Source organism: Fulvia fulva, chromosome 1 (assembly GCF_020509005.1).
Source record: "Fulvia fulva chromosome 1, complete sequence".
NCBI lineage: Eukaryota > Fungi > Ascomycota > Dothideomycetes > Mycosphaerellales > Mycosphaerellaceae > Fulvia > Fulvia fulva.
In genome coordinates, this window is record NC_063012.1 from 10112879 (window position 1) to 10135624 (window position 22746).

Consider the following 22746-nt stretch of genomic DNA (forward strand, 5'->3'; position numbering starts at 1 on the left):
GAGCGTTCTGGCGGACCGTGGTGTTGTTCAATTCAGCTACTGCTTCGGCGCCCTCGACGATAGCAATCTGGGCTCCACGGAAGAGTGGCTCCAGTCGCTGCTTAATAGACTCATCTATCAATAGATCAGCTATAAGCGCAGCAGTGTATCGACCGAAGGTCCTCACTGTTGTTGGAAGCTGCTTATCGTTGACAATCGGCTCCGGTGTTGAGACTCGTTTATTCGATCGAAGAGCAGCTAGGTCTTGCCTTGCACGAGCCAATATTGGCTCCGGATTGAAGGTCATTCGTGTATCCAGAATCACTAACACCCACAACCGTGTCGTCTTCAAGGTGTTGGTACCACGTATTCAGGTGCATCTTCCCTATCGTGATGAGGAAGGCTGGAATCACATGCCCAGCTGCTGAGACAGCAACAACATCCGTACAGCTCTCACGGTTGTTGGCAGTAGGAAGGAAGTTCTTCCTCTTCGGATATTGCGTAAGAACATACTGGTTCTTCGCAACACCAATGCGGAAGCCAGTCTCGTCTATATTCCACATGTCCTCAGGCAATATGCCATGCTCTTGACAGGTCTCCCACAGCTTGCTGTACCACCATTCAAGGTCACCAATATCCCACGCCGCTGCTCTTGCTGCTTCCAATGGTTGTTGCTTCACCTTCTTCCATTCTAGACGTCGATTGAGCCATCGTTGTGGCCACTTCGAGCTCACAATTGGAGGTGATCTAGGTCCAGTATGGTATCGCTTGAGGATCGAATTTGCGCTGATCTGGACCATCCGGAGTCGCGCGGATACGCCTATCTTGTCACACCTCCTCAAGTAGGTTGCAAGAACAGCTTCTTGATCGTCTGTCAACACCGTGTGCGTACGCGGCCGTGTGCTGCGTGAGTTGTGACCGAGAAGTCGTCTTCTGAAGCGTTGGTAATCGACACCCCAGTTGGCGGCTACCTGCTTGACAGGACCTGGATTTGACGCGTCGCAGTACCACTGCACGGCCTCACTGATGAGCTCCTCTTCTTCACGATAGATGGAAGCAACCATATTGATGAGATAACGCGTGTTGAATGGAAGATACGCGTGTTGGAAAGCGTGGTTTTATTGAGGTGTCCAGTATCACTGGGTTGTCCAACACCCGCTTCGCGGGTGCATGGGGACCGACACGGCTACGGGCAATGAATCTGGCCGTTATTGCACATGCAAATGCCCCTCCATCGAGAGTCTGTGCGCCCACACGTAACTGAATAGAGGTGAAGTCTTGGCACTTTGACAATGGAAATGCATGAACCGCAATTGTCTTTGTTCTCGCGCACACACTGACCAGAGTCGGACACACCAACTCTCGCCAACAAAGGATTGCTAAACATTGGGTAGCCGCACTTCCCAACAACAGTCTTCTCTATTCGCAGAATCATGGCTGATGACATACCCAACAGACTCGATGGCAACACTGCCGCCACTCTACCACCGGAACAAGACAATCGAGCATGGCGATTCCTCAGGAAAGTCCGCACCTGCATTGGACTTGGCAGATACTTCAAGCCTCCTCGTGTGGTCAAGCGTCCGGCATCGCCCAGGAGAGGCTCTCCTTCCCAGTCACCGAAGCAGCAGCAACGTAGGACTCCAGCAACGAAGACGTCGAGGAAGGACTTACTTCCGTTTTTAAGCTCAACTTATGGGCATAAAGTTCATGGTGGTTGCTTTGTGACACATCTTATCGATGCTGTAAGGGTTCATACCCTGAAGCAGCGGCTTGAAAGGGACCTCGCGAATCACGATGCGAGAGTCACAGCAGCTTGGATCAACAAGCTGGTGGCTACTATACGATCTGAGACGCTGTCGACCGAGGAGGAAGTCCTTGAGGCCATGCAATACCTGAAAGACGAACAGCAACAAGTGATCAAGGACTCTACCAAAACGATAGAGGCAGGACCACAACGGGCCGAAGCCGTTAAGCAACAGCTTCGTATGGTCAATACGAGCATGAGATTGTGCCTCAAAGCTGTGTTCGAAACTTATGATGCGTACATCGATGGTGAAGGAGGTGATGGACTCTTGCTGAGCTGGACCTTTGGTGAGGCGCTACAGAGATGTCGGCGAAGTTGGCAAAATTTGGAGAGGGAGGAAGTAACCTTCAAGACAGTCATCACCACCAGAAAAGCTGGCGTTCGAAAGCAACCGCTGAATCTCAATGGCTCTGCGGCGAGCTCCGACACCATTGCATCGGCAGCACCAGGTTCTCGTCAAAGCACGCCAGATGAAGTTGTCACAACGGCAGCAGGTACGCTGCCCGTGCATCAAATTATGAAATCACTAAACCAAATACGCCAATGCTACACCGAGCTCCAAGATGATCTCCTCGGCCGTCACGCCAAAGCCCTACTAGGTCACCGAGCCCAACTTCCACCACAACCTCTGACCTTTCCGAACCTTCTTAAGAACAACGATCTAATCCCTTCCAATATCCCGTCAACCAATGCCCACCTTCCCAACAGCACCGACATTCCGACGCCACCACCACTATCTCCTACCCCCCGCGCCCTCAGCCGCAAATATCTAGCTCTAAAATCTGCCGTAAAACGCAGCATCGTCTCTCGCTCTCAGGCCGGAGATCTCTACCTCCGCTCGTACCTGTCCTACCTCGTCGCCTATCCTGGCTGCTCCTATCAAACCTTCCATGACCTCTACATCACCTCCTCGGGGCGGTCTTGGACCGAGGAGGAAGCGGCGCTGATTGCTGAGCGGGAAAGGCTGGAGGCAGAAGAGACAAGAGCATGGGAGGATTTAAGGGAGTACTCTGGGCAGGGAATTGGAGATCTCTCGTTCCTGTCGGAAGACGAAGAAATGTCTGCATGTGCGGGCGATTTTGTTGGATCCAGTGTTGTGGCGTCGTGGCGAGGCAGCGAGGGGAAAGGAGATCGAAAGAGAGTCAATGGGTGGCGGAGTGGCGTTGTGTCGGACAGTATGGACGGGCATGTGACTGTCGAGAGGCCGAATAGCTCGGCCCTGTTGGGGTAAAGCGAGTATGAATGGACTGGGACTTTCAATGATGACCGGCCGGAACGACGGGCCAGAATATTGAGGAGGTATGAGGGTACTATGAGGGGAGCAAGGCTGGATGCTATCAAGGTGAAGAATGGAATATTGGGTTTGAGGCCCAAGTCAGCGCGGTTAAGAAGGGAGAGGTTTGTGGGTTCACAGCGGCGGAAAAGTCTTTGAGAGGGAAGTTTATGTCTGATTAGTATTTGTCAAAACATGCCTATGCGCGGCACAGACCTGGTGTTATGACGGCTAGAACCAGTGGCGAAGTCTTTGCCTAGTGTACATTTTCCACTCAGTGCGTACATTTCTCTGTGTTCAGTCAGCCAACTCAGCGCTTCCAACTCTTCGTGTGTGAAGGACCTGCATCGCCTTGAATAGACTCTCCCACGATCTTTGCCGTCCTCTGCATCTGGTCTGCCATCTTGGTCATAACACCTCGCGTATCCCATGGCTGTCCGATGTCGCTTGCCCTCTGCTTTCCCTTGCCCTGTCCGAGTGCCCCAGTTGTTGGATTGCGGTCAGCAACCTCCTGCACAGCTTGATCCTGCCTCGCGTTGGCCGGCGCTCTACCAACATGAGCTTGGATTACTGGCGGGCGAAAGGCAGAAGGGGCTGCAGCTCGTGGAGTCCCGTCGTACGGAAGACTTTTGCCAAGAGCCTGATTGTGACCGGCCGCTTGCGCATTTACGGAAGCCATCTCCGCTCGATTGACGCCGTTTCTCGAGCCAGTAGCCGGCAGTGGGGAAGATGGTCGGCGCACTTCGGTTGCGCGTGAGCTACGCCAGGGAGAACGAGAGCGATGGTCGTTGCCATTGTCTCTTCGGTCTTGTGGCCATCTCGAGCGGCCACGGTCGTTGCCGTGATCAGCACTCAGCGCGAAATTTGGTAGCGCCACACGGTGCTCTTTTGTATCGAAGTATGGTCCAAGTTGAGTTGCGTAGCGGTAGATGGCGGCGAGTCGGGTCTCGCTCTCAAGATCGAGCCTCTCCTTGGTCGCCTTCACATACTCGGTGTTCTGGATGATGACTATGCGTAGGTCCAACATCGACTCGTCGTGACCAGGGTACTTGCTGTCCGCCAGGACTAAAGGCTGCCAATAGCCCACCCCGCCTTGGTAATCGGTCCTGTTCTGAGAGTCCCATAGGCTGAGGATTCGAATCAAGCTCTGCGACCTACAATCACCATGGACCAGGTCCTTAAACCCTCGTCCCGTGCGGGTCGTGGTACGACAGCACATGACAGCAGTACCGAGGTCCTTGAGTGATAGGAACTTTCGAATCTTGAGGTTGTGAATTCCATCAGGCATGATGATGTGCCCAGAGGCTGATGCCTTCATCTCGTACTCGCTATCTTCTTCCTCATCGTCTCTACCGGGGGTGATAGTGTACGTGTCTGGTGCGTAGAAGAATTTCCCAGTGAGCATGGCAGTCGGGTTGGTGTCGAAATTGTCGGCCAGGAGGGCGGCCCTAATTCTCTCCCTCTCGTGTCGTGCGTGTAGCTCTCCCGCGGTCAATGCAGCCAGGTCGTCCAGGCCGTTGGCATAGACAGGAAGTACCTGTCTCTCCCACAACCAGACCCACTCGTCTATGTCGTGATCTCGTTGAGCTCGGTGAGTGTCCGCGAACTCTTCCCACTTTTCTTTTCGCTCCGCGACGCGCCAGCCGTCGATTTCTTCGGCGTGGTCAAAAAGTAGTTGGAAGTCTTCCTTCGAGTAATATGAGTGTCGAGGGGAGTTGGGTTCGAGGGGGGGTACTCCATCACAATGCTGCGTCCAGCGGCAGACGATGGTGGTGATCCTATTTGGTCTGCGTTAGCGGTACTTCGACGGACAGAGCGTGACATAGCGGTGCGAATTTACCATCGGAGCTGCCGTTGGTACGGTTGTGAGCAAGATTGTTACCGCCGTTGACAGCGCCCCTCGAGTGTCCTGCAAACAGGCTGCTGAAGCCGAGTCCTTTGAGACTTTCAAACATCTTGTTGTGAAGACGCTGTGCTAGCCTTGGCGCAAGAAGTCTTATGTGTGCAGGTGGAAGAGGTGTTCTGTCAAGAGTACGCTGTTCAAACAATGTGCGATTTCTGAGAGCACGGTCCGCAAGCCGGTACAGAAGATAGATGAATGGTGAGCAGAGGCCCTCTTCACAGGCGTAGCTGACTCGAAATCAACGGCTCGAGCATTCACCGCAGCATCATGCAATCTTGCTCAGCTCTCCTCTGGGACCTCAAACACCAGTCAGTATGGTCAAAGCATACGCACAAGATTGTCTTCCGGCCTGCACGCCGTATGGAGTCTCAATCGACTCGCTGAGGGAACGTGCGACTTTGCTCTCCGAAAGTCTGCGACTTGATGTTGAGTGGGACTTCTGGCCGTGGAGAATGCGGTGGCGCACTTAGTTACAAGGTGCGTGCGATTGGCGGAGGTTGATCAACTAGTGTCGCGAAGAGAGAAAGTCAAGAAGAAAGGTTGCGTGTTGTGCGATAACAGAAATGTGTTCGCCTCCAAAGTTGAAGTGTGATGTTCGAAAAGTCCAGCCGAAGTTGAAAGCACGCTCTTCGTGTTCAGATGAAAACAGTGAACGAAACTCGCAGACCCTTCACATGCGCCTGCCTGGACCCACGTCACCCGGAGACGACTATTCACTGCTGTTAGCTGAGAGCGGGATTACCATGAGCGTCCTTCAATTGTGCATCCTCTGACCTTCCTAGCGCCAGAAGAGATGTCAACAGTCAGAGACATGTTCGTTGCTTCTGAGAGAGACCAATGAATGGTAGTTCTGGGTCTTGACATGCTCGAGGCTGGAGCAAGTTCGCATGAAACGACCACTCACTGCATTTCTGTGCAGAGGAGCGACGATATCAGCGACCTCCTTACTGCATTGAGCCGAGTGCTGGCCATATGTTACGTTAGTTGGCTAACTGAGCTTCATGCTTGCAAATGGCCGGGTCGAAATCCATCAGAAGCTGTGCTGATAGTGGGAATCTCGTCTCCGAGCATGGCATGGAACCGGCATGATCGATACTCGGAATTCCGATGGTGCTGGATCTATATCGAATCCAGTGCAACAAGTTCTAAGGCAGTAGGTACTGAATCGATTGAGCACCGGTTCCGGCCTTCTGCAACGGTCGTTTGCATTTTTTTGGTGCAACCTTGTCGTGCGTTAGAGATGGCCAGACCCTTGACAGCCCTGCTATCTTACCGGCATCCTTTACAAGAGTAGACCTGAACATTCCCGTCTCTTGACATGCCTAGGTCAACTTCGGTATGACTGGCCTGTGATCAAGAGAAGCGTAGAGACAGGCCATCGGAGAAAAGGCAATGTCCTTGTACCCTGGCACTGGACCTTTGACATAGCCATCGAATTGGGCTCCTGTGACCCCAGGAGGCTCATTTATCGAACAGTATACAGTTAGCAAGGTTTCCCAGGTCAACAGTGAGCCATGGCAGGTAGCCTTCGGTTGGTCAGGTTGTCTGGATCCAAATCACATGGAAGCCTGAAGGTTCAAGGCCAGATATGGGCCATGTTGATTGCGTGAATTTGTGTATGGTTGGCACGTCTGATTGCGATGGTATGCTGATACATACTGTACACAAGGAGTGTGTTGTCGATGGAGAGCTGAAGCTCAGAGAGAAGTGAAGTCAAACGCGGGAGCTTCCGCCCACCACCCCTCGCACCATTCTACAGCCACCAACACATGCCACTCTTGCACAACAATGTCGTCCACGCCCGAAACTGAAGAAGCGACATCCTACCTCACCTCTCTCCTCAACCGTACTCTGCACATACATACGAACGATGGGCGCATGTTCGTCGGACAAATGAAATGTACCGACAACGAGCGCAACATTATCCTCGCCGTGACGCACGAGTACCGCGAGCCATCGGAGCAGGATGTCGAGAGAGCGATGAGGCGGCATGAGAAAGAAGGGGCCACGGGAAACTTCAATGTGGACATGAAGAAGAGGTTTGTGGGATTGGTGGTTGTGCCGGGACGGTTTATTACGAAGATTGAGGTGGAGGGGTATACTTGAGGGAGTGTGGGACAAGACGCTGCAGATCTGGATTCCTCATTGTTGAAACCCCCAGGGATCACGAGCATGAGGTAGCAGTGTGAACTGAAGAATCAGCGAGGGAGAGCTGCCGTTCCACACATCTGCACGTACTTGGAGCGTCCCGGACCCAACGGCACATGCGAGAGGCTCCCGTCACCTGCGACCTGGACTGCCATAAGGTCAAGTATTGAGCAAAAGACCCCTTTCCAAGGCATCAGTACAAGCAAAAAGTTGAACATACTGGCTGGACAGGCACAGAATCGAACTGTGACCTCCGCCTCGTCTCCATCGCCAGCAAGACCGGCACCAGCAGCACTTGTGTGCGCCAGCGCAGCCACCAGCAATCGGATGTAGAAACGGCGCCTGAACCACTAGGCCACCCATCCCTAGGACTACGGTGGAATGCACATCAGCTCGTTGATAAGTGTCTAATGTGCACTCTGAATTCAAAGTCGAAAAGACTAAATCGTCGTTGAGCAGCGGCCTGGTCTCGAATAGTGCTCTAGCGGAGTTTGATGCCGGCTTTCTATGCTTCGCGGTCACAGTCTGCGATATGTCTTGCCATCTGGCTGTTCGTCGCCAGAATATGGAGCTCTTGGGTAGAGAGTCTGACTACTGGGGCCGTTGCCGGGGATTTTGCTGATGTGGTTTCAACCGAGCCTATACTTCAATGTGGTCGCAACATGTTGTGAGGGATACATTCCAGTCTGGCACGGATGTCTACTTTCAGAAGCTCACGACTGGAAGTACGTGTCAGACACTGGACGAATGTTATTCATGATCTATTGGCGTGTTTGATCGCCGAAGCGCAGGTGGGCTATAACTTAGCACTCTTCTCGGCTTCATTCTCAAGCACTTCTATCAACCCGCCCACCAGATGCAGACTTCCAGTGACCAAAACTTCAGCTTGGTGACCTCCAGCAAGATCTCGAGCTCTCGCTACTGCATCTTCGATGGTATTGACGACGTGCACGGTCGACTTCGAGTCGATGGTGTCCCAGTTCTTGGCCAACTCTTGCTGCACGCGAAGGCTGCTCACGTCATCCTTGTTCGTGTTGATAGATACAAGATCAGCTTTGTAGCCAGCATCTCTGTAAGTTGTGTTGGGACAGAAGATCGCGTGCTCGAAAGGATGTTCGTCGCCCAACGCTGTGGCAAGCGTATCGTGTAATCTTTTGGTGAGTGAGGAAGCATCTCTGGTTTGTTGATTGAAGATCAGAATGCGCTTCGCTGCTGGCTTGCCGTTACTAGAGGACGTTTTCGAGGCGAACCACTGTCCCGCGACTTCGATGCTTTCGAGGGTATGTCCGCCATCAATGTACCAACTCAGGTTGGACGCTTGGGAATCTGCCCGAAAGTCACACCGTCCCCCGAGCTGTGTAGTCTCGAGGCCGTGCACAAACTCCACAGGCAAAGGTGCTGACGGATCATATGGATCGGGAACACCAGTGAAGCCCAGTCGCTGCAGGTGCAAGGCCGAAATCGCGATAGCCAATGATGCATTCAGCTTCTGGAAGTGACCGTGCAGCCCGAGCTGGACCGTATGCACCGCTTCGTGGACAGGTACCGTGTAAAGCTCGGTCTGCCTCTCTTTCGCTCGATCGAACAGCACCTTAATGGCCTCTTCAGGCTGTGGCACTGTGAACGCAGGCACTCCTGGCTTGAAGATTCCGGCCTTATGCCAGGCGATCTCACCGATCGTGCTGCCGAGTAGCGCCTCATGATCAATGCCTAGACTTGTGATACCCGTAGCAGAAGGCTGCACGAGTATGTTCGTCGTATCGTATTCTCCTCCAATGCCGCACTCAATGACGGCAGTTCCGACATCCTCTTCCATGTAGCAATGCAATGCCATGAGAGTCAAAAAGTGGAAGTATACCGGCTTACCGTCTATACTCCTCGTGTCCGCAGTAGCTTCAGCTGGCCGCGACGCCTCGAGGCGATCCCAGACTTCCCAGAAACATTTGGCAAACAGCTCTTCTGATACGGGCTCATTGTTGATCTTGATACGTTCTCGCACGAAGCGGAGATGTGGGGATGTGTAAAGGCCGACAGTGGAAGGAAGTCGCTCGGCATGTATGCTGCGCTTCGTGGGCAAGTACTGGGCGAGGATGGAGGAGATGAACGAAGACGTCGAGCCTTTGCCCTTGGTGCCAGCAATATGGATTGGGTTCAGACGATCGAAGTCGGATGGCTAGAGTGCAGCGTCAGACGAGAGAAATCGACAACGCACCTTGACTATCGCACACCTCGTATCCTATACGGCGCACCCAAGTGATCATGTCCGGTATCGAGGATTTGTTCGACCCTGGGCCGGCCTTCCTGATCGCCTCGACTATGGAGAAGTTCGACTGTAGGCCATTGAGCACGGTCACGGCTGCATTGTAGTCCTTCATCGTGCTATACAGCCTTCTTTGGCCAGCCGAGCGCCGCAGACATGCTCGACAGAGCGACATGGCCGAGAGAGAGGGGAGATGCTGTATGTGAATCGGAGAGGATGCAGCCGGGGTCAAGAGGTGCGAAAGTTCAGTGGCCCGTGCGTGTTTCGGGCACTTTACGCGTCCGACTTCAGGCGCGTCTTGCCATTGAAACATCACCGTCTTTACACCCTCTACCTTTCAGTGCCTTGTTCATAGACGCGATACGTGTACGATACGGTCAGAATGGCGCGTGCCAAGGATGCCAGCATCAAGTCAACACCATCAACACAAAAGGCAGCACCTTCCAGCACGGCCAAATCAAGCTCCAAACAGCAGAGCATTGCCGGCTTCTTCACAAAGCGCCCAACGCCTGCTGCATCAAGCAGCAAGCCTACCAAGCGTGTAGCTGATGATGGCGACGGGAAAGTGCCGCGTAGCAGCGCCGATGCCTCCAGCAACATAGCTTCCAGTCCGCAGACAGTCTTAGGGGCGTCCCAGCGGAGCTCCATCATCGATGGACGCAACAAGGAGAACGGTACTCAGGAATCGACTATTTGATGAACGATTCGAGACTGACAGGCTGATAGAAACGCCAGGCACGGCATATTCTAGCCCTTCTCGAAAGGCCAAGAAGCCAGTCAGCTATGCCGAATCCGATGAAGACGAAGATGAAGGTCTTAAGCCATCATCTGGCAACAGACGTGCTTCGAAGAGACGTAGAATCAGTGTCAAAGATGATGACTCGGACGATGAGTTTGGTCTCGATGCAGGTACTCAAGCCGCAATGCTGGAAAGTGACCAAGGTATGTTCTGGTCTGCTGCACTCCCTGTTCTACTTACCAGTTATGACTAGCCGCTCCGTTTTCATTTCACTCCGACGATTCAAAGGGTTCGCGAACTCTGGCTGACAATCGAGCTCCAGACATGGACGACTTCGTGGTAGACGACGATCTGGAGGACGATGTGAAGCCATCCAAGTCCAAGAAGCGATCTAATGCATCAACTTCAGGCAAAGCATCGAGCAGAAGCTCCATAAGGCCTTCTTCTCCCCCAGCACCACTACCAAAGGAGGAGACCGAGGAGATACCAGTCTCCGGAACGACGACACTACAGTGGCATTTCGATCCGGATGCTCCGCCGTCGTCAGAGCCACGACGAAGCGCTCCTCCCAAGCGGTCAACCACCAGTTCCAATGGACCACCCAAGAAGCAGAAAGCTCATACGACAGAGCCATCTGAGCGATATCCTTGGCTAGCTTCGGTGCAGGATGCGGATAGGAACCCACCTGATCATCCGGACTACGACAAGCGTACCATTTTTGTTCCTCCAATGGCCTGGAATAACTTTTCACCATTCGAGAAGCAGTACTGGGAGATCAAGCAGAAATTTTGGGACACGATTGTGTTCTTCAAGAAGGGCAAGTTCTACGAGCTGTATGAGAACGATGCGACCATCGGCCATCAACTGTTCGATCTTAAATTGACTGATAGAGTCAATATGCGGATGGTCGGTGTTCCCGAAGCCAGTCTTGACCATTGGGCCAACATGTTTGTTGCGAAAGGCTACAAGATCGCGCGTGTTGACCAGATGGAGTCGGCCCTCGGCAAGGACATGCGTGAGCGAAACATCAAGGGCAAGAAGGAAGAGAAAGTCATCCGAAGAGAGCTTGCGTCGGTACTGACCAGTGGGACTTTGGTGGAAGGCAGCATGCTTCAAGACGATATGGCCACGTACTGTGCTGCGATCAAGGAATCGGAGCTGGATGGCAAGCCGCACTTCGGCATTGCGTTCGTTGACACGGCCACCGCACAATTTCAACTGACGGAGATTATCGACGATGCTGACATGACCAAGTTTGAGACGTTTGTCGCCCAAACCAGACCTGGCGAGATTCTGCTTGAGAAAGGCTGTGTGTCTGCCAAGGCACTTCGCATGTTGAAGAACAACACTCCGCCGACGACAATCTGGAATTATCTTAAACCGGACAAGGAGTTCTTGTCCGCCGACAAGACCCGCATGAAGATCGACGGCGAAGCCTACTTCGACAAGTCAGTTGAAGACAACCTCAGTGCATGGCCCGCGGTACTGCAAGAGGCCAAGGAGAAGGAGATAGTATTCTCTGCCCTGGGCGGCCTTATCTGGTATTTGAGCACTCTGAAGATCGAGCGTGACCTGGTCACTTTGGGCAACTTTGCCTGGTACGATCCCATTCGAAAAGCATCAAGCTTGGTTCTGGACGGCCAAAGCCTGATCAACCTGGAGATCTTCGCAAACACGTTCGATGGAAGCACTCAGGGCACACTCTTCACGATGCTCAACCGTTGCGTGACACCTTTCGGCAAACGCATGCTGAGACAGTGGGTGTGCCATCCATCGGCAGACGCCAGGAAGATCAACCAGCGTTTCGATGCCGTTGAAGCTCTGAATGCAGATGGCACTGTCATGGATCGATTCTGCGCGTCGCTTTCCCGACTGCCTGACCTCGAGCGATTGATCTCACGCGTACACGCTGGTCAATGTAGGCCACAGGATTTCGTCAAAGTCCTCGAGGGTTTCGAGCAGATCGAGTACACCATGTCACTCCTGGGCTCATTCGGTTCTGGCGAAGGACTACTAGGCCAGCTCATCTCATCTATGCCCGATCTCGCTGGTGCTTTGAACACCTGGAAGGATGCTTTTGACAGAACCCAGGCAAAAGAGGACGGTCTGTTCATTCCACAACCCGGCGTCGAGGAGGACTTTGACGAGAGCCAGCAACGTATTGACGGCATCGAGAAAGACCTTCAGAAGCTTCTACAAAAGGCACGGAAGGACCTTGGCTCTAGCACGATCAAATTCACCGACAACGGCAAGGAGATCTACCAGCTGGAGGTACCGCTGAAAGTCGGAGGCAAGGTACCGAAGCACTGGAAGCAAATGTCTGCAACCAAACAAGTCAAGCGCTGGTACTTCCCAGAGCTCGAGGGACTCGTGCAAGACCTCAAAGAAGCGCAAGAGATGCACGGCCAGGTAATCAAAGCTCTGGCCGGTCGCTTCTTCGCGCGATTCGACGCTGATTACCAGATCTGGCTGGCGGCAGCTAAGATTATCGCTCAGCTCGACTGTCTGATCTCTCTCGCCAAAGCATCTGCGTCAATGGGGTCGCCTTCGTGCAGACCTGAGTTTTTGGAGGATGACAATGCACGCAGCGTTCTGGAGTTCCAGACTCTGCGCCACCCTTGTATTGAGACCACAACCAACTTCATCCCGAACGACATCGGCCTAGGCGGCGACGCAGCCTCCATTACGTTGCTCACGGGAGCCAATGCGGCCGGAAAATCAACAGTCCTACGCATGACCTGTGTCGCAGTCATCCTCGCGCAGATCGGCTGCTACGTCCCTTGCGAATCTGCACGCATGACGCCCGTCGACCGCATCATGTCCCGTCTCGGCGCGCACGACAACATCTTCGCCGGCCAAAGCACTTTCATGGTCGAACTCAGCGAGACGAAGAAGATCCTGGCCGAAGCAACGCCACGCTCCCTGGTCATCCTCGACGAACTGGGTCGTGGCACCAGCAGCTACGACGGTGTCGCGGTCGCTCAAGCAGTCCTTCATCATGTCGCTACCCACGTCGGCGCCTTGGGTTACTTCGCAACCCATTACCACTCCCTCGCCGCGGAATTCCAACATCACCCCGAGATCGTCGCGAAGCGCATGGCAGTGCAAGTCGATGACGACCGCCGCGATGTCACGTTCCTGTATCAACTAGAGAATGGTGTTGCGGAAGGTAGTTATGGCATGCATTGCGCTGCGATGTGTGGCATCCCGAACAAGGTCATCGACCGCGCTGAGGAAGCTGCGCAGAACTGGGAGCATACGGGCAGGATTCACGAGAGTCTGCAGAAGGCGCAGGAGAGTAGTTGGTTGCCATTAGGATTGCTGAGTGATATTAGCTGGGTGCTGAAGGATGGAGAGGAAGAGGAGGGTGTTGCGGAGAATGGGCTGGAGGTGTTGAGGAAGGCTATTGCTGCATTGTGAGTGTGAGGATGGCACAGGGAGGGTGTCAGCGGGCATTGCTGTGGACTTTGCTATCACCCAGATCAAGCGATGTCGGCTCCTTTGCTTTGCTTCTGTAGCTCAGATATGTGTATAACAACTATATGTGAAAGAGTGGTCTGTGTACTGTGTCCTCGTGTCGTTTCGCAGAACGTACATGTAGTGAAGCAAGGGACGATTATTCGCGAAGCAGGCATGTGTTCGGCGACGCCGATCCTCGTGGACCCACTTGGGCGGCCTTTTGCGAGCTAGGATAGGGCTCCACGTGTGCGTTTAGTAGCTCATGCTCCCTCTGCCCTAACAACCGTCTGGGTGGTCAAAGCGCACTTCATGGCATGGTCATGCACCGGCAAGAGCCAAGGCAAGAAGTATTGGCACGTCTCCTGCAGGATGGTGTGATAGGTCTTGCTGAGATCTCAGTCTGTCTCTTCATGTTGCTAGTAGTACCATGCCACGATTTTCTAATCTTACATCCAGAGCTATCTGTCGTGGTATCATCTGATCATACATTGTTCCATGGCTGCCAGCCTGTCATAACATGTCCCCAGTTGTATCCCAAACTCCACGCTGAAATGCATTTGGTCCAACCCTGTCCCTGACCATTATGCGTGCCTTTATGAACATCTCCTCGCCATCGCAGCAGCATGCAGCAGATCGATGAGCTCATCGGGCGCGGACTGACTCTCAGCAATATCAAATGCAGTCTCATAGGCCTCATTCCGTCGCATTGGGTCAGCACCGTATTGTAGCAGACACTGCACCATGCTGATCGACCCTGTCATAACCGCGCAGCCAAGTGGTGTGTTCCCAGCGGCTCCTTCTTGATTCGGATCTGCTCCAGCTTTGAGGAGGAGTTTTGTAATCTTGGTATTGCCTGGCCACACTGACCAGTGAATCGCAGCTGCATTGATGAACGACAATGTGTGTAGATTCGGGCGGTACTGCAGCACGAGAGTGACTAGTTCTGGGGATCCGTATTTCGTGGCGTACATAAGGGGGGTCGTCTTGTAGGCATTACTAATGTTCACATCGGCACCTCGGTCCAGAAGTAGCCTTGTGAGTTCCATGTCGTTGTTCCTGACAGCCTCGTGTAGAGGACTGCTTGCGCAGCGTTGACTATCCGGGTTGAGATCTGCACCACGAGCGAGTAGGAGCTCCACCGCGGCGCGTTGTCCATGCGAGGCGGCGCCAGCTAATGGCGAGAGATGGCCTGCTTTTGCTGGCTTGAATGCCTCGAAGAGGCCACCGACTAGGACAGAAGAGTTGATAGCTGCGCCCTGACTTAGGAGAATCTCGATACCAGCCAGATCTCCTGAACATGCGGCCTCGAAGAGTTGGTTGGCCAAAGCATTCTTCTCCTTTGTCGTTAGGGTACGTGTTGCAGGACTCGCGGGAGAGTATCTAGGTGAGCCTGTGGGCGATCCGGAAGGCGATAAGGCTCCTGGCGATGACGGCGGCGACCATTTCGCTGTCGCTGCCTGGAATGGGGGAGCTGTGACTGGCAATGAGGCGGGCTTGCTGGATCGTGAGAGGGTTCGGCCAGCATCAGATTGTCGATGTCGGGTAGTGTCATTGACCATGAACGAGTCCCGACGTCTTAACGTTTCTGGCGCCGAGTTATGCCTCTCGACCGGATCCTGTGGTATGGAGTACAGGCCGAGATAGTGGAAGGACCGCATAGTGTCGAAGCCCATGATGTTGAATGACAGTTGATGTCCAGTTGATATCCTATGCCAAGGTAGTTGACTGAGGAAGCAAGGCCGAGAATGTGGAAGGATTCTGTGAGGACGCAGGAGTGTACAATATATTCTCCGATGGTATACACCATTGGACCGAAGCGGAGCAGTGCGACCAGACAACCCTCAGCTCAGAGTGATGTGGATGGTCTGTGGTGATGACTTGGTGAGTAGCGTCGCGTAGTGCGTTTGTACTGTCTTAAAGAAGAGGACAGTAAAGAGTACAACATGGCGGACATAAGAAGTAGGTAGAGAAGGGCGGGAAGTTACCTGCCCTCAGGCCTGCCACAGGCTTGCTCACAACAGTGGACGGTGGAGTAATGGGACGTGATGTTGTCCGCCAAGCGGAAAGTTAGATTGCCCATGAACAGGGAGCGCAAAGGCATGAGGAATGGCTTGTCCGCTCTTTCGCGGTGGAATGGCGCAGAAGGCTCACATGAAATGGCGGAGGGCTGACTGAAGGAATCGGTGAGGATTCCGTGAGATGGTGGAGCCAGCACAGCCGGGGCCGACCACCCAAGCCACCGTAGACCCAACTAGGCAGTATGTAGGGCTGCCGTGCCTGCTGCGGAGGGGACGTTTGGGGCCCGTCATTTGCAAATGGTGCGCTGTGTCACCAGTGTAAGAGTACCGCACGCGTGATGCGTCGCTTCCATGCAGGCACGTGTAATAGTCGTCGGTGCTGTGTAATGGTATGTGCAACGTTGCATTGACAAATCGTCCTCCAACCTCCGACCAGGCAAGCGAAACGGCCTCAAGCCCGTTCATGCTGTAAGCTGCGGAGGGAGTCGACAATTGATGTGTAAGGCTTCGTCTGCACCAATGTCGGTGGTGATATGGAATTCAGTGGGATGTACTGACAAGGCGAGTGGATGTCGAAGACAGAAACATTCATTCGGGCACGTGCCTGCCGTCAACAAGCATCGACCGGCTCGTCCCGCATGCAAGGATGGAGGATCCGGCTCACGCTCCGCATGATGACTTGCAGCACACAGCCACGCACTTCGGCCTCGCACAATCCTCCTTCCACCGACCACAACTTCGGGCGCCTGGTACAAGGTCGGTGTCCACTTCCATGGCGCATGCTTGACCGCTACCCCAGCACAAACCACCATACCGAATACGCGACCGCCTCTTCACTGCAACAAACACATCCTCGAACCCGACCACCACCAGCGTCATGATCAAGCTGAAGCTGGGGAAGGGGACGCGCCCTGATGGCCAGGCGCCACCAAATGCTCCAGCACCCTCAGCAGCATCACCACAACCACAGACAACACCCGCTGCACCATCCGCGGTCCCCAAGCTGAAGCTACATGTCTCTCAACCGCCAACGCCCGTCGATCAGCCTGCGCAGGCTGCATTCCCATTCGCAGTAGATGACGGAGCAGAGAAGAAGAAGCGTCCCTATCAGCGCAAGCAAGATGGCCCAGGCAAGGGCAAAAAGCGCGCGGCCGACGATGACACATTACCACCGCCCGCCAAACGAAGTGCCAGTGGTGCACAACCCGCGCGCAAGATCTCGTTGAAACCGCCGGCGCCCGAGTCCAGCACGGCTGGTATGCCGAAACCGAAGCTTAGACTAGGAGCGGCAGCACCGACCAGAAAGCCATCAGTACCGAAGTTGCTGTCCGTGACCACGCGAGGCCAAATACCAAAGCGCCCCAAGGGTGTCGGCTATGACTCCGAGGACTCGGACGTCGAAAAGGATCCGGCGATACAGCAGGCTCTTGTGCTACGTATGGAGGATGGAGAAGACGCCGACTACCTACGCGATGCGATAGCAAATGGAAAGATTGGCGAGCCGCCCAGCCACGGAGGAGCAGAGGTCTCAATCAAGTTCCTCGAGAGGCATCTACGGCGTGCATTGATCAAGATACGCGGCAGAATGTACGGCGCGGTGTTGGTGGATCTCCCTACCATCGTGGAGTCGATGAAGAGTTTCGATAAGAAGGGGTGGTGGAAGGTCGCGGACATTGCGCAAATGCTACTGGTATTGGGGAAGTGCAATAGCGAAGAGGAGGCGAAGACACTACCGTTGCCACGAGAAGTGAACAAGGAAACCTCCCAGTATGCACACGGTCTGACACCTCCAATGCGCTGGGCACGCAAGCGACGTTTCCGGTCGAGGATGAATCAGTCCGAAGCCAATGCCATCGACGCGCAAGTTGCCAAACTGATTGAAGAAGATAAAGAGTGGGAGGAGAAGTACGGTGGGGAGGTGAAAACGATCGAAAGACGGGAGCACGAGCAGTCTGCTGAGCCACAAGAATACGATGAGGATGACGATGCAGACGGTGAGGCGGTCGAGACTGTGGAGATGAATGGCCAAGATTACGACGAGGACGATGAGGAAGACGAGGGCGATGATGACCTCGAAGCACAGCTAGGTCTAGCGCTGGACGAAGACAACGAGCCAATGTCTGAGCTCATTGCTGAGTCACCCGCCCCGATGGCAGATCAGGCAGCCTCCAACACTATAGCGGAACAGCTGGCACAGGACGACTCTTACGCTGCAACACCAGTGGGAACTCCAGCGGAAGAAATCGCCATGACACCCCAGCAGCAGTCCTCGGACGAGGAGTCCGACGAGGACGAAGACGACCCAGACGAGTACGATGAAGACGCCGCAGCCAGAGCCGCCGAGCGTGCACAGCAGATGGAGGAAGTCGCAGATCTGGAACGTGAAGTGGAGCGAGGACGACTGCGCATGCAGGCCATGAACAACCAGCTTCTCCGACAGCGCGAGGCGCAGAAAGTGCTCGGGCTAGAGGAAGAGTTGACTGCGAAGAAACGTGCGCTAGGTCTTGAGGAGGCGGATTAAGAGTCAAAGTATAGAGAATAAGATATCCCATTGAAGGCTACCTAGTCAGCAGAAAGTACAGCCGCGTGCAGTCTTAGATCTAAGCTAAATCATCCCACATCAGCGCAGCCTCAGCATCTTCCACCACCCTCTGCACCAATTTCTCCACATCATTTTCCTCCCCCATTTCAATCTCAAAAAGTCGTGAAGAAGCAATAAACTAACGTGATGAGCATACTCCTCGCATACTCTGCAAAATTGTTACCTCGATTGATCGGCCAGTGGGTCACCAGGTGCGCTGCCTGGGTTAGGAGGAGATTTGCTATGTCGTGTTGTTGCTGTGCGGGTATGCTACTGAAGCATGAGAACTGGCAAGATTTTGCGACTTTACGAATCTCGGTGATGAGGGTGGTGAGGTGGCGTTGGAGGTGGGATGAGGCTGAGGATGCGAGGGAGGAATTGGAGGCTAGGTGTTCGATGGTGGGGAGGAGGGGGTTTGGGGGCATGATGGCTTTGTGTTAAGAGGAGTGTGGTGTTGGGAGGTGATGTGAGGATGTTCTTCTGCGTTAGGTTTCAGGGGGCAAACATCCTTGTGCCTTGTGGCCTTGCCACCTCTGGGCAAGGTATCGGAGACGATGGTAAAACACGATCCAGGTGACAGAGATGGGAAAAGGATGCTTTCGTTGATGACATCTCATTTGCTTCATTACATATTACTGGTCTCTACCATACTGCTTTCTTCTGACGCATGCTTTCTACGTATCCCAAATCCATAAGATCGTAATCTGGCATGCAAGCACGATGTCACCATCTGCTGTACTATCGTGCAAAGATGGCTCCTGCCGTTGAGGTATAGTCGTTGCTCATATTAATCCTCCGCGAACCCAAAATCATTTGTCGTGTCGTCTAGTAGTTGGTGGCAGTGCCGGTGGTCCGGGCATCGTAACCATATGGGCTAACGCCAGTTCCTTGAGGCTGGGTGTAGTAGCCAGTGTGTGCGCCTGCTGGCTCGTGGGCGACCTTATCGTAGGTGCCAGTGTTGCCAACGGTGCTTCCCGTCAATCCAGTCTCGTGGCTTGGGCGCATGTCTGGTCCTGGGGCGGCGAGGCCACCAGCGCCGAGCTCGGTGTCGCGGGTGGTGGTGTCCTTTGGCTTTCTCTGCCAGAACTTCCTCTTGCCGAAGCCGGAGGTGTAGTTGTTCTTTGGGGATGGGCCGTAGCGCTTCTCCTTCTTGTGGTGTCGGACCAATGCGACTTGGAGACCTGCAGTGATCAGGAAGAGGATGGCGGCGATGATGGAGACGGCGAATGCGGCGGTGTTGAGCTTGCAGGCGGTGCGCAGGCTGACTGCGTAGGTGAGGTTCTCGTTGTCGCCAGCGCCGAAGTTACCGTAGCCTGAGGAATCGGTCGATGCTGGCCCGTTGCCCAGTGGAGTTCTCACGTTGCCACTGCAGCTTGATGCACCGTCCCTGGTAAGAATGGCAATGGCAATCATTCCACCGACGAACGCGACATCGAGAGCCTACAAATTATTAGTATGCGCGTGACAGATCGACATAGACGCGTCCACTTACAATGGCCAGGAATGCGAGGAATGAGATACCGCCAAGGCAGCATGTCAAGAGCACTGCAAAGATGAGGTACAGCACTGCAACTCCAGAGATACCCTCAACAGCCTTCCATCGCGTCGCAATGCCTGTGTTGCGATCCGCCAGGACAGCGAGGAAGTAGCTGTAGATGCCGAGAATAACTGCAGCACATGCAAATAGCAGAGCGTACAAGAAGGTCTGAAAGAGGCGCAACGCGCCGCCTTTGAAGATGCCCATTGTGGTGTATGGCAGAATCCGTCGAAAAGTCGTGCGAGTGCTGCGCTTGATGTCGGTGGTGTAGACTAGCTGTCACGCAGAGGTCGGACAGCGCGTGTAGATGTCGTTGTCGCGCAAGGTGGTGAGAGGGTTTTGATGGGCGCAAACTGGCGCCGCTACGTCACAACAGCCAAATCTTGTGCCGTGCCTGCTTTGTCGCAGCGCTGCGCCACAAGATCATCGCCTCATTAATTTGCCGACCCGGTTCACCTGACGCCTCGTTTGACCTGTGGCAACGCTTGTTTTGCCCACCAGTGACTGCCGGCGGGTGTGCTGGTGCCTGCTTTTACCTTAGATCCGCACCGTTCAGCTGCTGTCGAAACTCAATCCTCGCGATCGAGTGGCTCAGCACTGCAAAGCGAACAACATCTCTGCTCCGCGGCATCTTCTTCATCGCGCCGGCATCACACGAATCGATGCCGCAGCAAACGCGCGACGGGCAGCAGCCACAATCACACTTCCAAGCAAGCTTTGAAGAGCACTGCAATCTTGTTTTGCCAACCGCACGCTCTTGCTTGGGTTTAGCTCTGGACATGGCTCATGACCAGCAGGATACTTGTGAAGACTACTTCGCACGTACATTTTGCCTGTACCGCTAGACCGAATCTCAGCAGGTGACCCCATCAGGTACAATTGTTAGTGTTCCTCCATGTGTCCGGTTGATGTCTGCACACACACGCTCACAATCGCTTATGCCATCCTGGTATGTGCGAACTAATCGATGATCCGGAGCGAAATCAAAGCCACCACTCATAGGTAACCTCAAGTTGCGGCGACATTAGGCATACGAAGGCCAGTGCTATAGGGAAGCGTACTCACGACTACGCACGACGACCTTCAGTGCCCACACGAACGGACGCAGGCGCCGGGATTGCAACGATAGCATCTCCCTCACGTCATGCTATTCACCTTGATGGATGACACCAGACATCGAAATTGCAGTTTCGTGGACCTCCTTCTGCTACATGTATGCTTCGAAATGACGACCTCGCCATAACCTGCGACTCCCTCCACTACTTCTCACCACTGCCTCTCACCATGATCTTAACCTGATTTTCCTTGTCATTGATCAGTGTTAGAAACCCTTCCTCCCGCACTTGATCCATCTCAATCCGCTTGGTGATCATCTTGTGCGCCATGTCCAGCTGACCATCTGAAAGAGCATCGATCACTTCCTGGAGATCGGCCTTCACGTAGGTCGCAACACCGAGATACTTTCTTTCTTTAAAGACGAGGTCATTTGGCCAGAGGGTACATCTGATGACTGTAAGCTCTCCCTCTTGACAGGTCGGGACTCTGGCTTACCTTTTCTCCCAGATTGCAATATTGACGTGTGTGCCGCGAGCCTTCAGAGCGTTTACTGCTGCATCTAAACCGACCTGCACGCCAGCAGCGTCAAAGGTCACGTCCACCCCTTTCTTGTTGGTCAGCTCGAGACATCTTGCAACGATGTCATCTTGCGTGGGATCTAGCACGACATGCGCTCCAAACTCCTTGGCGAAATCCTTCCGCATCTTCGAAACCTCAGAAACGATGATTTGAGGGCAGCCACGAGCTCGAAGGGCCTGGATCACAGACAGACCAATGGGTCCTCCACCAAGGATCAAAGCCGTGTCTGTTCTCTTGAAGGGCGATGAATTCACGGCATGCCAGCCAACTGCCAAGGGCTCAACGAGCGCTGTGTCCATCATCGTCAGCATCTTCAATCACAGCCGAATGATTGACTCACCAGCAACGTCCAAAGGTACATTGTCAGGGCAGTTGTACAGAGTGTACTCCGGAACGACCAGGTGCTCTGAAAGTCCACCGCCCCAACCTAGGGACCGTGTCCGGATCAGCACAACTCAGATACCAAATGGCATCGACACGATGTTACTGACCACTGAGACCTATAAACCCATTCGACCAACAACAGTTCACGAGGCCATCTTGGCATGCGCCACAGTCTCCGTCGAAGATGATGGGTGCAACAACGACCCTACTGCCCACCTTGAATCTCTCCGAGACACCCTCACCGACCTCTTCGATGATTCCGGCAAATTCGTGCCCGAAAGTCAATGGAATTGTTTCACCCGTGATCGGATGCGGAGTTGATTCTGGACAAAGAGATGGCCCACCCATGTATTCATGGAGGTCGCTTCCTAGCGATTCGTTCAGCGTCAAACTTGTCGGATGGAACAACACCGAGTGGTCATACCACAAATCCCTATCGACGGTTCAGCGTCGATCTTCAGTTGGAACAATAGTCCATGGCCATACCACACCATGCAGGCTTCACTTTCACTTGACCAGGACCACACACTGGCTCTGGGATATCCTCGAAGCGGAGATCTTCCTTGCCATGGAATCGTACAGCCTTCATCGTCTTGTTCTGGTCTGACATGGTGCGAACTTGAACGATCAACAGAGAATTATCAAGTATGTTTGTCGAAAGTCTCAAGTTTGGCAGGAAAGACGACAGATTGCATTAGAGTCGATTCTACTCCGGAGGATATTCAGGCGACGCGTTTTACCTCATGTGGTCTGCCATGGCGGAAGTATGTTGCCTCGTCGCCGCTGCCCATACGCTGGTGACTGGAAAGCGGGGTGAGGGGCTTTGTGCTCGCGAGAAGCTCCTGCCAGTTCTGAATCTGGCAGGTCTGTCGAGAGCACAAACCTCAACATTAACAGAAGTGCCTGGAACTGACAGTGATTCGAGACCTTTGAGAGGAAGAACTGTAGACACAGCAAGACTCTCGTATGGCATCGAGGACCGAAGACCCACGACATCAACCGGTTGAGCCTCGCACAAGGCAT

At 53.8% G+C, this 22746-nt stretch overlaps 9 protein-coding genes across 9 annotated transcripts; 4 read left to right on the forward strand and 5 right to left on the reverse strand.

Moving 5' to 3' along the window:
- Nucleotides 1-1412: 1412 nt before the first annotated feature.
- CLAFUR5_02011 (uncharacterized protein) lies at nt 1413-3017 on the forward strand (the record flags this gene model as incomplete). Its single annotated transcript, XM_047901159.1, has 1 exon — nt 1413-3017. The coding sequence occupies one exon, from the start codon at nt 1413-1415 to the stop codon at nt 3015-3017; it is 1605 nt and encodes a 534-aa protein (XP_047755754.1).
- Nucleotides 3018-3369: 352 nt separating this feature from the next.
- CLAFUR5_02012 (uncharacterized protein) lies at nt 3370-5014 on the reverse strand (the record flags this gene model as incomplete). Its single annotated transcript, XM_047901160.1, has 3 exons — nt 3370-4625; nt 4676-4837; nt 4900-5014. 3 exons carry the CDS (start codon nt 5012-5014, stop codon nt 3370-3372), a joined length of 1533 nt encoding a protein of 510 aa, XP_047755753.1.
- Nucleotides 5015-6750: 1736 nt separating this feature from the next.
- Nucleotides 6751-7068, forward strand: CLAFUR5_02013 (Small nuclear ribonucleoprotein-associated protein B; the record flags this gene model as incomplete). The annotated part of the gene is made up of 1 exon (XM_047901161.1): nt 6751-7068. The coding sequence occupies one exon, from the start codon at nt 6751-6753 to the stop codon at nt 7066-7068; it is 318 nt and encodes a 105-aa protein (XP_047755752.1).
- An 838-nt stretch (nt 7069-7906) lies between these two features.
- Nucleotides 7907-9545, reverse strand: CLAFUR5_02014 (Folylpolyglutamate synthase; the record flags this gene model as incomplete). Its single annotated transcript, XM_047901162.1, has 2 exons — nt 7907-9283; nt 9339-9545. 2 exons carry the CDS (start codon nt 9543-9545, stop codon nt 7907-7909), a joined length of 1584 nt encoding a protein of 527 aa, XP_047755751.1.
- A 207-nt stretch (nt 9546-9752) lies between these two features.
- CLAFUR5_02015 (DNA mismatch repair protein msh6) lies at nt 9753-13529 on the forward strand (the record flags this gene model as incomplete). The annotated part of the gene is made up of 3 exons (XM_047901163.1): nt 9753-10044; nt 10097-10312; nt 10432-13529. 3 exons carry the CDS (start codon nt 9753-9755, stop codon nt 13527-13529), a joined length of 3606 nt encoding a protein of 1201 aa, XP_047755750.1.
- A 632-nt stretch (nt 13530-14161) lies between these two features.
- On the reverse strand, nt 14162-15241 carry CLAFUR5_02016 (Putative ankyrin repeat protein; the record flags this gene model as incomplete). Its single annotated transcript, XM_047901164.1, has 1 exon — nt 14162-15241. One exon carries the CDS (start codon nt 15239-15241, stop codon nt 14162-14164), a length of 1080 nt encoding a protein of 359 aa, XP_047755749.1.
- A 1222-nt stretch (nt 15242-16463) lies between these two features.
- On the forward strand, nt 16464-18107 carry CLAFUR5_02017 (Transcription initiation factor TFIID subunit 7; the record flags this gene model as incomplete). Its single annotated transcript, XM_047901165.1, has 1 exon — nt 16464-18107. The coding sequence occupies one exon, from the start codon at nt 16464-16466 to the stop codon at nt 18105-18107; it is 1644 nt and encodes a 547-aa protein (XP_047755748.1).
- An 885-nt stretch (nt 18108-18992) lies between these two features.
- On the reverse strand, nt 18993-19911 carry CLAFUR5_02018 (uncharacterized protein; the record flags this gene model as incomplete). Its single annotated transcript, XM_047901166.1, has 2 exons — nt 18993-19607; nt 19660-19911. 2 exons carry the CDS (start codon nt 19909-19911, stop codon nt 18993-18995), a joined length of 867 nt encoding a protein of 288 aa, XP_047755757.1.
- Nucleotides 19912-20963: 1052 nt separating this feature from the next.
- On the reverse strand, nt 20964-22333 carry CLAFUR5_02019 (putative diacetyl reductase [(R)-acetoin forming] 2; the record flags this gene model as incomplete). Its single annotated transcript, XM_047901167.1, has 6 exons — nt 20964-21207; nt 21256-21628; nt 21680-21766; nt 21831-22091; nt 22148-22156; nt 22210-22333. 6 exons carry the CDS (start codon nt 22331-22333, stop codon nt 20964-20966), a joined length of 1098 nt encoding a protein of 365 aa, XP_047755756.1.
- Nucleotides 22334-22746: the final 413 nt, after the last annotated feature.